Source organism: Rhopalosiphum padi, chromosome 1, assembly GCF_020882245.1.
Source record: "Rhopalosiphum padi isolate XX-2018 chromosome 1, ASM2088224v1, whole genome shotgun sequence".
Classification (NCBI taxonomy): domain Eukaryota; kingdom Metazoa; phylum Arthropoda; class Insecta; order Hemiptera; family Aphididae; genus Rhopalosiphum; species Rhopalosiphum padi.
In genome coordinates, this window is record NC_083597.1 from 164,800 (window position 1) to 178,201 (window position 13,402).

General features: G+C 36.9%; 1 protein-coding gene and 1 non-coding gene across 2 annotated transcripts in view; both read right to left on the reverse strand.

Moving 5' to 3' along the window:
- Positions 1-1,499: 1,499 nt before the first annotated feature.
- On the reverse strand, positions 1,500-1,657 carry LOC132918761 (5.8S ribosomal RNA). The gene has a single exon (XR_009660556.1). It is a non-coding gene; the product is annotated as a 5.8S ribosomal RNA (ribosomal RNA).
- A 6,110-nt stretch (positions 1,658-7,767) lies between these two features.
- The window catches only part of LOC132917265 (spondin-2), a 122,967-nt gene continuing 117,332 nt past the window's right edge, over positions 7,768-13,402 (reverse strand). The window contains exons 5-7 of the mRNA XM_060977918.1: positions 11,728-11,897; positions 9,590-9,729; positions 7,768-9,249 (exon numbers count right to left, since the gene is read on the reverse strand). Of these exons, the coding sequence (XP_060833901.1) occupies positions 9,053-9,249; positions 9,590-9,729; positions 11,728-11,897 (507 nt within the window). The 3' untranslated portion in view covers positions 7,768-9,052. The remainder of the gene's footprint in view (positions 9,250-9,589; positions 9,730-11,727; positions 11,898-13,402) is intronic.

The following is a 13,402-nucleotide window of genomic DNA, read 5'->3' on the forward strand; positions in this document are numbered from 1 at the left end:
GGACACATCGGCGCCAGCTATCCTGAGGGAAACTTCGGATGGAACCAGCTACTAGATGGTTCGATTAGTCTTTCGCCCCTATACCCAGCTCAGACGATCGATTTGCACGTCAGAATCGCTGCGGACCTCCATCAGGGTTTCCCCTGACTTCATCCTGGCCAGGCATAGTTCACCATCTTTCGGGTACCAACGTGTGCGCTAAGGGTGCGCCCCCGGACGGCCGAAGCCGACCTGGCGGAGACGCCCCCGGACTGCGGACCAGCGCGACTTTGAACGCCGGTGGGTTCGGTCGCTAGGCCATCGTCCGCACCGTAAACGGTTCACTTTCATTGCGCCAAACGTGGTTTTTCATAAGATCACCGTTGACTCGCGCACACGTTAGACTCCTTGGTCCGTGTTTCAAGACGGGTCGGAAAGTAGCCCGAAACTCGTCGCCGACCGACGGGACCCCGCATGCGACGGGGCCACGTCGACGGTTCTTGCCGTCGGGCGAGCCGACCAGGAGCACCGGGGTTCGGCGCGAACGGTCACGCCGAGACGCGACCGCCGCGACGAACCGCCACCCGGGCCCTTCGGCCGGCGGCCAACGAGTCGCGACGTCCGCTAACCGAGCGAAAGATCCGGCCGGCGGTTAGACCGACCGTGAATTCGCCCGGCGGGGACTCGTGGGCTCTGTCCGTTTACACCCGAACGGTTTCACGTTCTTATGAACTCTCTCTTCAAAGTTCTTTTCAACTTTCCCTCACGGTACTTGTCCACTATCGGTCTCGTGGCCGTATTTAGCCTTAGATGGAGTTTACCACCCGCTTCGGGCTGCACTCTCAAGCAACTCGACTCGAAGGCGCGGTCCGATCCCGGAACGCTGTGACGGCCTCTACTGGCCTGGCACCATCTGCGGGCCATGGCCCCGTTCAAGGGAGACTTGGACCGTCACGTGCGCCCCGGCAACGAGGCCGGCCCGTACGCCACAACTCCCATACGTGCCGCGACACAAAAGTGCGCGGCGGGATTCGGCGATGGGCTTTTCCCTGTTCGCTCGCCGCTACTGGGGAAATCACGGTTGTTTTCTTTTCCTCCGCTTATTAATATGCTTAAATCCGGCGGGTAGTCCCGCCTGATCTGAGGTCGGAACGTATCGGTGTGTTTGTGTTTTTTTTCTTAACACGGCAGCCTGCGGTCCGCGCTCCGTCCGTACGGCGACCGTCCGCGTCCGCTTCTCGGAAGCCGGAGAGGTGTCTTTAGGACTCTCAGCCGGCCCGGCCGCGCTCTCGCGCGGCGGGCGGACGGGGACGTGCCGTTTTACGGCGCGAGAAACCGTGACTGTTTGCCGTCACAACTTGGGCGGACGACCGGAGGCGGGCGCCGTCGCCGTCGCCGCGAGGCAGACGGCGGGGCGTCGTTCCCCGGTCGAACCGCCAATCTCGCGCAGCCGGAGCGGCCGACGGTCGCCCGTCGGACGCCTGCCGGCGGCGCGTCGGTCTGGCCGAGTATCCGGTATACGACCCTCAGACAGGCGTGGCCCGGGACCCGCGGGTCACCGAGGCCGCAATGTGCGTTCGACTGGTCGATGTTCGTATAACCTGCGGATTACACGACGACGCGCAGATAGCTGCGGTCTTCATCGATCCACGAGCCAAGTGATCCGCCGTTCGGGGTCGGGTGTTTTTTTTTGTTTTGTTTGTCGACGAAATTTCTGCGCCACGCGTGCGCGCGGCGCAATGTCTTTCGACGGTAACCATCTTTCGGTCGACGCTTGGTCGGGGGTCGCGGCGCGCGGGCGGTCGGCGAGCTAGTCGCGAGCGCACGCGGCCACGGGGTCGGATTAGGCGCGCGCGAGACCGGCGTGGGACGCCGGTGCCGCGGGCCCGTCTCTAATGATCCTTCCGCAGGTTCACCTACGGAAACCTTGTTACGACTTTTACTTCCTCTAAACGGCCGAGTTCGGTCATCTTCCCGGTCGCACAACGACCCAGCCCCCGAGGGGGCCGAATAACGCGCGTCCGGTCCGAAGACCTCACTGCGGTCGTTCAATCGGTAGTAGCGACGGGCGGTGTGTACAAAGGGCAGGGACGTAATCAACGCGAGCTGATGACTCGCGCTTACTGGGAATTCCTCGTTCACGTGGAAAAATTGCAAGCCACGATCCCTAAGCACGAAGGAGGTTCAGCGGGTTACCCGGAAGCCTATCGGCCCAGGAATGTTAACACACGCTGATTCCTTCAGTGTAGCGCGCGTGCGGCCCAGAACATCTAAGGGCATCACAGACCTGTTATCGCTCAGTCTCGTGCGGCTATTTTCGTCCGCCGCCTGTCCCTCTAAGAAGAATTTAAGCTCCTGGGAGCCGGCGGTAGCCCTAGTAACGTATCGTGATCCGCCGGCGACGGCCGCGAACACGGCGCGCTTCACCGCGGAGCCCGACGCACGACTGACGAGCGCCGACCAGAGGTTGCCCCCCGGCCGACACACGCCCGCTGCACGCCGGGACGCGGATGGCGCGGCCGCGCCCGACGACCGCCGTGGACGACGGGCGAACGCGTTCGGGGATACCGGGCCGAGCCGACGGAGACGCGAACACGGGCGGCCGAAACCGCCGGTAGGAGGGCCCGCAGCGCCAGTCGAGGTTTGCCACTCGGCGTGCGAGATGGGTCGGTCGCCGAAACGTGGACGGATACCAACTCGGCGCTGATGCCGGGCACGCCCTCGCCAAGAACTGGCGGGGCGAGAACGGCACGGCTGAGTTGGACGCGTCGGCTTCGGCGTCGCCCGTGGCTTTGCTGTCGTGTACCGTGATCGGTGATCCGACGGCCGGCTGATCGCCGACCGACCGACCGGCCGCTCACAAATATACAAAAACTCGGGTCCAACCGTCCGCCATGCAAAACCACACGTGCGTAGCGGTCATCGCGCCGACACGCGGTCCACGCGGCCATGACGGTGCGTAGCGGTGTTCCGGGTACTCGTGTCGACGTGCGTAGCGGCGTGCCGAGGTATAATTTATATAAGATATTAATTATGGTTTGATAAATTTAGAGTTACGATTGTTTGAAAGATGAGGGTTACACACATTTTACCGTGAACCACTCAATTGAATTTAAACACCATGATACCGGAGCACATACCAATAATGTGGAAGGGATGTGACGTCATGCTAAAGCATCCATGAGCCAATACTGTCGTAAAAACGTTTCTACGCAGGGTACTTGGCAAAGTACATGTTTTTAAAATCGTGCCGGCTAAAAAATGTTGACCCTCTAGCAGAGTTTTTCGGATTATGTTCCGTAGTATACGACCCTATCGATGGAGTTAGAGACGACACTTCTGTTGAGTCTGCAGAGTCGGAATCTGGAACCGGCTCTGAGGTAGAGTGTGGAGACGAATCCGAAACAATTTGTTTTTAGTTTTAAAATAAAATATAAAAATTGGTTTTACTTTTTGACAGTGTAACCCGTATCCTTGTATGATTTTCAATGTAAAAAAAAAACAAAAAAATATCCCTCGACTTACTATGCAACACAACCTCAAGTATGTCACAGCCCACAGGGTAAGTTATGTCGTATAGTATGTGCAGTGATTACACGTTTTGCTCCTCGGTGCAGTCTCTCTGCTCCGCAAATCGAAAATATCCCGTCACGCGTATGGGTAAAAAACCAAAAATCGTGAACTTTGTAAGTCTATAACTTCAAAACTAATGATTTCCCCGAATTTATTTTTAGACCATCGTTTAAGACTCGTTAAAATACATAGGTTTCCGAAAAAAAATCGAAAAATTCGAGTGGCCGCTAAACTAAACTTATGCCAAAAATAAATGTAGTACTTACTAGTTGGATATTTATTTATTACAAACGATTGATTTAGGTACTTATTTTATACAAGTTTTACTTTTGTTAAACGTTGAACCAAACTTCCAGCCAGGAGCAGAAAATGTAAAACAAGTAATCATTATCCGTTGCCCGTTAAAGTCGTTAAAAAATTAAATAACAGTCATTTATCAATTTCGACCGACGGAATACGACGGATAAATAATGTATCTGGTTCTGAATTTCTGATGACCAGGGTGAGAAATTCACATACTCAAAAATCGTAGTAGAACTATTTACAATGTTTAATGGTTGGTATTAATTTGAATTTTTGCGATTTGAGGTTAGTGTTCGAACCACGATCTTAGAAGATAGTTATTCAAGCATGTCGATTTCATTTAGGGCAGTTTTGGTGGCGAAAAGTAATTATGCTTAAAATAACATATTATAAATATATACATAGGTAATAAAATTATAATATTAAACGTAATAACTTTACAGATAAATTCTAAGCAGCAGCTCCGAACATCATATACAAACGACGATGAGTTAGGAAAATGGTTAAAACTATTTTTCGGTTTGCCATTCCTACCACCACATTATATCAAAAATGCATTCGTTGAACTTGTATCTATATGTCCAAATATAGATATAGGATGCTTATTTTCTGATTATATATTGCATACTTATGTAGAAAATGATTATTTATTTACACCAGCAATTTGGGCTCGTCAGAAAATCCTCGGTAATACTATAATAACTATATACAAGGTGTAAAATTATGTGTTTTCATAATTTTTTTTCTTTAGTACAACAAATGGATCGGAGAGTTTCCATAGAACATATAATGCACAGTTTCATAGTCCACATTTTTTTATACTTATACTTATAATTTTTACATATTTTTTTTTTTAACAAATGTTCATCAAGTTTTTTTATTGACAATCAAATAAATAACAAATTGAAAATAAATATAATAAATGGCAACATTGCACATAAAATCGTACGGAATGGTGTTGTTTTTGGGGTCATTTTGACAATCCATAGTTTGATCAAAATCGTACGGAATCGTGTTCCCAAAAAGGTAAAACGTACGGAATCGTGCTTAACCGGACACGTGTACTTAATAATTCGAAAACTATAACGTGTGCATTTTATACTAATAGGTAGGTACTATAGAAATTACTTTCAAAAGTAATATTCGTTACTTGAAAATAATTCCAAATGGAATTATGAAATGCGTTACTTTCATAACATTACTACCCAATACTGTAAGTTTATAGCTAGTAACTTAGTAATTACTAATTATAGTATATATATTTATAGCCAGTTAATAATAGCTATTAACATTAGAGAACAGCGTCTTCTTTACCACCAATTAAACTAACAACAAAGGAAATGTTGACATGATGGATAATATATTAAATAATAGACATTTTTTTTATATAGTAAATTTATTACATGATATAATATATAATATTTTATTAAATACAGGCATACAGTGATAGACGATAGTTTATTCTGTTTTACTACAATTTTGTGTAGAAAGCTGAATGATTTTTATCCTCTATCGGGTATTCAACGCAATCTAGTGGTGAACTTTTCTCCTGCAATATTTTCAATCAAATAATATTGTTACTGTTTACACCTTATCAATCCACCTTGATGCGGTCGTGATCGTAACCACCTGCAACAAATGCAGCACTTGCACAACCACATCTAAAATAGTAAAATGTGGTAGTGCAAAGGTATGTTTTTGCACCACCAGAAAATCGTTGAAATATATAATAATATATAAACAGATACAAAATTGTAAATTCCGTGCATATAATAGGCATTATCAATTAAATTATTATTCTATCTAGTATCTATGTTCTAAAATAGTAAAATAAAAAATATGGCAATAATTCAGTACCTACCTGACAAATTAGAATCAAAAATAGAATACATAAAACAAAATTACATTCAAAAAGGTTTTCCATTATTTACAGAGACATTAAAAATATTCCTAACAATAGGTACCTACTAATATAGCAGGTTGCGAAAGATCTTTTTCTTGTCTAAAGAGGTTAAAAACTTACCTTAGAACGACTATGGGACAAGAAAGGCTAGTAGTTTAGCTACTTTGCAGATCGAAAAAAAGAATAATATTAATTTGGACCAAGTAATTAATGAATTCGATTCGGGAACTGTGGAAAGAGGACGTAATCTCAACTTAAAATAAATAAAAAAAACATTTTGACTATTTTTTTTATTAATATTATAATAATAAAGGTTTTACAGCTAAAATAATTCAAAATGTATTTATTATTTAAAGAAATATATTATGGGAAAATATATAGTTTATAGGGAAGGATTTTACTTAGAAAGTTGGATTATTGGTGTGTTGGAAATTACCTATAGGTTGAGAATATGCCTCTGCACCACCAGAAATTGGACCCAATTTACGCCACTGATTGTAACGACCGCGATTATTTATCTAAGTTCGCGAGAGCGCGAACGGTCAAGAGTTACTCATATATGATCAACGTGTAAAACCTATCGGCCCAACCCACAAAAAATCAAATTGCGTTTTATTTCAAAATATGTTGCAGAATTATATTTTATTTCAGTGCAAAAATGGCCCAAAGCTAAAAAATAAATTATTCACTAGATAGTAGCACATAATTCATTTTGTCATTACCATTTTAATAATAACTTTGGGCCAAAAATGGACCAATTTAATGATAGATGAATAGGCCATTTTGATTTCTAAATTTAACTCAGTGATTGTGGAATAAGTTATTTTTGTATTAGATTTTCTGATACTGCTGGCTGATAATAATGATAATTATATACAATATATACATACATTGTAATAATTATTGTAATACAATAAAGTGCCGTCCTAATTACATACACGACGTGTTGTTTTATTCATTCCAAACCGAACACCTATACGTAATTTCTGATATGAACAAATATAATTCATTGTTTATCAAGGACTAGAACTATTATGTTATGAATCTGGTGTATTTTTGGAAATCTGGACTTCTTAGACCTATCTTTCCTTTTTTTGTTGTTAACCTTAGATTTTCATTTTATATCTACTCCTAGCACCAGTCACGGAATATTTGGGTGTGTAGTACTAAGTTTTATTACCGTTGACTATATGATGTGTTGTAAACACATAATGTATTATTAATTATTATTATTATTATTCTGAGATTTCAGAGCACTTAACATAAACATAACATCAATTCTCCACAATATTGATGGAAAAATATTAATTGAGGTTAAAACGACTTCTTCTCCCACAGATGTTAACAAGCCCTCAAAAAATTAAAAAATTTAGTGATGTATAACAGGGGTGGCCAACCAGTCGATAGCGACACCCTTTCGTATTTTCTTGAATTTTTTTCAGAAAAAAATTTAAATATTTTTTTTTTTTTTTGTAAATTTATATATCTTTGTATATCTCACGAATATAAAAATTATATTTAGAATAAAGCAAAAAACAACTACGAAAAACGAAATTATTCACAGATATCGAATAAAAGACGAGTAACACACCTGTACATATAATATATTTTTTGTTTATTGACAACCTTTTTTTTTTTGGTCGACCGCGACAACCTAGAAAATCTCGGAGTCGGAGGTCGATCGCAAGTCTATTAAAGTTGGCGGGGTGCCCACCCCTGATGTATAACATCCTTTAAAACTTCTTCGCGTAGGTCAACAGCTTATTATAACACAGGGAAAATAGAAATCATATATTTTATTCTATGTTTCTGGAATTTTAAGTTAACGTTAGAAATATAAAATATTGTCCTCAATATAGGCATTTTATTTGTTTCGATGGTATTCCTCAAGAATTATTGTGGTTTGCGGGTGTTTAAGCTGAATAAATGGAATAAATGCGAAAGTAGTTTCTCTCCCATTCGGAGTACCATAACTACACAAACGGGTAGATATAAATGATATAATGCTGTTTAAGAATATAATATCTGTATGATATGATATATTATAAATACAATGATATGATTATGTATTTATGTGTTTATATTATAATAATAATTATAATAAAAATTATTATTATATACTCATATACGCAGTCAAAGGGTAATTAGAAAAAATAACTACAACTTATGGACAATTATAGATGAAAGTAAAAAAAAAAAATTAGTATGATAATATTGTTTATCACAATCCACAATTAATTATAACACCATATTTTATTACCTAAATTATTATGTATTATTATGATATAGGTAAGTATGTTTTTTTCATAATTCCGGTACATCTAAATTACAATTAAATAGTCAAATTAAATTACTAATACAATATTACATTATAATAAAAAATACATATTATCATTTTACAATCAATGATACATAACCTATATTATACAAAATACAATTATTTTAATCATACTGAACGTGGTATTCTAAAAATATATTACACAATAAAATACTAAGAAGATAAATTATTAAAATGAATTATATAAATAATCAATTTTTAATAGATTTTAAAAATCTAATAATTAGTTTGCTTATTACAACAATATTAAGTACGTCTTTTTAATAATAGTTATTTCGTTCGAAAAAAAAAACCACAATATCTATGCCAGACGTTAAATAATACAATGGTGAGATTATACAAATTTTTGCTCTCGTAAAATTAATACATACAATATTATTATCATATTTGATGTCAAAAACGTAATTATTATCTTAATTTTAATTCATAATTAGCTTGGCCACTTGAATGGAAAATAAATAATATAATACACGTCTTAACATACAAAGGTACTGTTGTAAATATAATATAATATAATATAATCTTAAATTGATCTAAAGTTTTTGATAAACCTATACCTTATCTATACAATTAAATATTTTACAGTCAATTTTACAATTCTGTCTTAAAATATAAGGAGACAAAACTTAAATAAAATATTGCATGAAGGAGGTTGGCGATAAATAAGGCTAGTGACACGATTTAGTTGTCGATACTTGGAGTGCAATTAGCGTTTTAAATAACAATATATATTATAATATATAATACTACCTATATGTTGTACGCGAAAAGTGTTTTAGGAATTTAGGAAATCGTAATTCTGAATCAGTTATTGATTAACATTTTGTGAAATGATGTTTTTTATAAAATAAAATTATTATTAATTATTTGATGTACAGTATACATTTATTATAATATAATATTATTATAACAACATACAAAACATAATATGATATATGTTATTGTAACTTGTATTATTACCACTCAAAATGTGTTTGTGAGGGACAGTCTTTGGCGCTCCCACACCATTTGGTCTGCAACAATGGTGGACACTGCCGTCCTGCTCCTCTTGGGTGTTTTATCACTTCTCTGCGCCTCTGCATTTCGCCGATACCACATGACACGCTGCATGCACTCCATTCAGACCAGACACCTAATCTGCAGTCCCGGTACCCTGCACATAAAACGTAGTGATATAAAAATCTAGTTAAAAAAAAACTAGAACACTCGCTTCTGCTACATAGTAAGTTGCACAGTAATGTAAAACTAGGTTATCTATTGTTATTTTAAGAGATTTAAAATTAACGTTTTTTGGTGTGAATATGAGATTATAATTTTGAATGAATACAAATATATAATATATCTAACTTAACATTTACGTTATTTTGACCCCTATTAATTGAAATCCATAAAAGGGTAAATAACAATTTGATAGTTATTTGATAGTTTACAATTATTAGATATTCATAATTACAGTATTTTTGGAAACTAAAAATAAATAAATAAATAATCACTTGATTTTTTGTGAGTTTTCTTATGTTTTTGAACATGATAATTGTCCAAAATACTGTTCATCAACGCTTCTTTATTACCTTTTGGTATTGATATGGACGATGTAACGTTATTGGAAACCAATACTTTATCATCGCCAATACTGAAAAATGAATTATCAGTCGTTATTTAATTGCTGTAAGCATTAGTTAATAAATATTAATGCATTAATATAATTTAAAACTATATTTATTTATAATATTATATGGTAATTAAACCATTATTATTATTATTATCGTATGGTATAATATGCAAGCATTACAAACTAGATACAAGTGTATATAAATAATTCACATAACAATAAAACAATATTAAACTTTAAAATTAATGCAATGGGTAACTTTTCTATGTTGTCAATTAGTTAAGTAGTCTAAAGTTGGATGTCAAGTGTCCTTATCCATGTTACCACGTTTTCGGTTGCTTTGTGGAGTTCTTCCACTGTCCCGTTAAATGCGTGGAGAGGGCAATCACTTATAATATGGGAGATGGACTGTAATGAGTGGCCGCAGTCACAGCCGGAACTATCCCTCATTTTCCATTTATGTAGCATCTCTGAATCTCTCCGAAGCGACCATGTACGTAGGCGATTAAGTGTTACCCACTCGTGACGGGCTAATTGTTGTCCTGCAGGAACTAGAGTATCCAGGCTTTTAATTAGGCTATAATTGTCTATGGTAGAATTCTGCCATTCTAGTTTCCATTCATCCATACCGTCATACTGGTTATCAATGAGTCTGGTTATAGTTAGATAAGCAGGTTCTCTAGATTTTAGCCTAAGATTCTAGTTTGACGTGTCTTGATGTAATGGGAGGGATGTATTTGATAAATATTTTGACCATTCTCTGCATGCAGCTTTTTTACGCCGAATGTGTGGCGGTAGAATGTTGCATAGGACTGGGAGCCATTCTGTCGGAGTCGATTTGACAGTACCAGAGATAATACGCATAGAATGATTAAGTTGAACATCGATCTTGCTACAATGCGAACTATTTAACCACACTGGGGAGGCATATTCTGCGGCAGAGTAGACTAGCGTTAAGGCCGACGTTCTCAGGGTGGGCATTGCTGCCCCCAAGGATGAGCCAGCTAGTTTATGAATAATGTTGTTTCGAGTTTTAAGTTTAGTAGCAGTATTTTCGATGTGATGTTTTAAGTTAACTGTCTATCAAGCGTCACTCCTAGATATTTCGGTGTCGGATCGTATTCAAGACTTTTTCCACCCAATTTAATTTGGGGATTGTATTTTTACAACCGGTTGTTTAAGTGGAATACTGGAATGTCAACACAAATGAATCACTACAGTTTTATTAAACCATTTAAGTTATAATATTTATGTCTAAATAAACATAACACCAATGATCCACAATATTGGTGAAAGCAATATTAATTGATGTTAAAACGATTCCGTCTCCTAAAAATACTAATAAGTCCTCAAAAAAAAAAAAAAATAAGAAGAAGAATAAGGAAGAATATGAGTAATATATACTAAGTTTATAATAAATAAATATATATAACTAAATGCATAAGTTAGGGCTTAACTTATTTTAATTTTCAATTTATAGCATTTATACAATAAATAGTTGTATTTATGTTTAAAAATTAAAAAGTTACAAGTATTTGAATTTAACATTTTTTACTCAATTCTTGCATAGTGTACAATAGTATAAATATACATATTAATACTTATAAGAGCTATAATACACTATCATGCATTTTACCGTTTAAAAACATAGCATACAATTAAAATATACAGTAGAATCCGCTTAATTGGGACACATTTGGCGGTGACCTATTTGTCCCCATTATCCGACTGTTCCGATTAACCGAATAACTAATAAACCGATACATTCTTTCGGGACTATGCAATCTGTCCCTATTAAGCAGTTGTTCCCTTTATGTAGTGCCCAAATAAGTGGATTCTACTGTATAACAATAGCCCAACCCTAATGCTTATTTTTTAAAAATCATAAATGTGAAATATATTTATACATCTTAATTTAATAAGTCGTTAAAAATTGTATTAGACCAAGTAAGATAAATTAAGCTTAATTTAAAAAATGTACACAGTTTAATTAGTACACACAGTGTACTGTAACCTTACCTTTTATAGTTATTGTACTCTTGTTCTCGTCTTTGCTGTTCCATTTCCAGTTGTACCTCACGATCGCTATCACTGTCACCATTTAAAACTTTAATAACGCTCTCTTCGATTTTTACCGTGGGGTCTGATGCCTGTCCTCTACCGTTCAAAGATTGTTCGTATTCTTTGATCTATAATATTTACCAAAAAAAAACAAAACACAGCAATATTACACATTCCATGAAAAAGAATTGGTTAATAAGTATTTCTGTAAATGTAATCATATAATATGTCGTAGGTTATAAGGAAAATTAAACTTTTTGACAAAAACACTATGCTCTTTTCAATGGAGTAGTCCGTTTGTGAACTAATTATTATTTTTCCAAACAGCCAGCTATTAAATGGGCTTATTGCAGACAAATTTAGAGCAGTTATACCTTTTAAAAACTAAAATTATTATAAAGTTATTGTATTGCAATTTATTGTTTGTACAAAAAAAAAAAAAACAAATATCTATATTTCTCGACTAAGTACCAAATTAAATAATAATATAAAGAGAAACAAGGATGAGATATTAACAATTTGGAGAGCACAGTTATGTCAAAAACTGTACAATAATATTCAACTTCACTAAAATAAATATAATAGATGCTTATAAAGTTTGCATAATATTTTTTTTTGTGCAAGTAAAAATTACTATATAATAATTGACGTTTGTAAAAATGCCCAATGCGGATGTCTATTTGCAATAAGCTTGCTTATCCGGCCATTTGAATAATTAATAAGTAGTTCACAGACAGGCTATCCCATTGTAAAGAGCCTAGTATTTTTGCATAAAATACTGATTTTTTATATGGCCTATGACATAGGTTAGGTTAGGTTAGGTTATAGGCCCTATGACATAATTTATTACACTTATAACGCGTGATTCATTTAAGTTCTCACACTCATTGTTAAATTATTTCACCTTCAACTTTTTTTGAAAATATTATTTTCACATAATTAGATAAGAAAATTATATTTTTTGTCACTATCATTTGTTTAGCTTTACTTCTTTAATGACAGTACATATTTTTAATTTTATAGAGTAGGTTTGCACCTAACCTATTCTATAAATATTATGATTACACTAATAATCTCATACAACGTATGATTAATAATGACTAACGTATGACTAATTTTATATTATTACCTATTTAGTTGTATTGTAGCTTTCGTGCCGTACTTGTCTCAGTTTAAACCTACCTCTGTGAGTCTAGCTTTTCGGCACTTGTTTATATAAAATCTAAACATCGATCACGATTGGACGTGGACAGTGATCTGAGATGCGCATTATCACATGTCGTCAAGCATTCAAAAATTGATTAAAATTAAACAGTGCCAACCCTCTCATTAATTTGTATTTAATTAGTTCATTTTAATTTTAAATTGTAATAATATTTTTTTTCTTATGCAAATAAATTAATTTAATATCAAAAAAAAAACTTAATTTAAGTTATATTTATATTAATCCAATAACCAACATTAAACTATGTTATGAAGTATATTATATTATACATAAAAATATTATGCATACATAAATCTTATAGTAATAAGAGGTAGGGCGTGGATTTCAAAAGGTTGATAACCCTTGTGTTAGGTTACAATATTTTGTATATTTCGTAGTATTTTGGAGTATAAATATTTAATTTCAAAC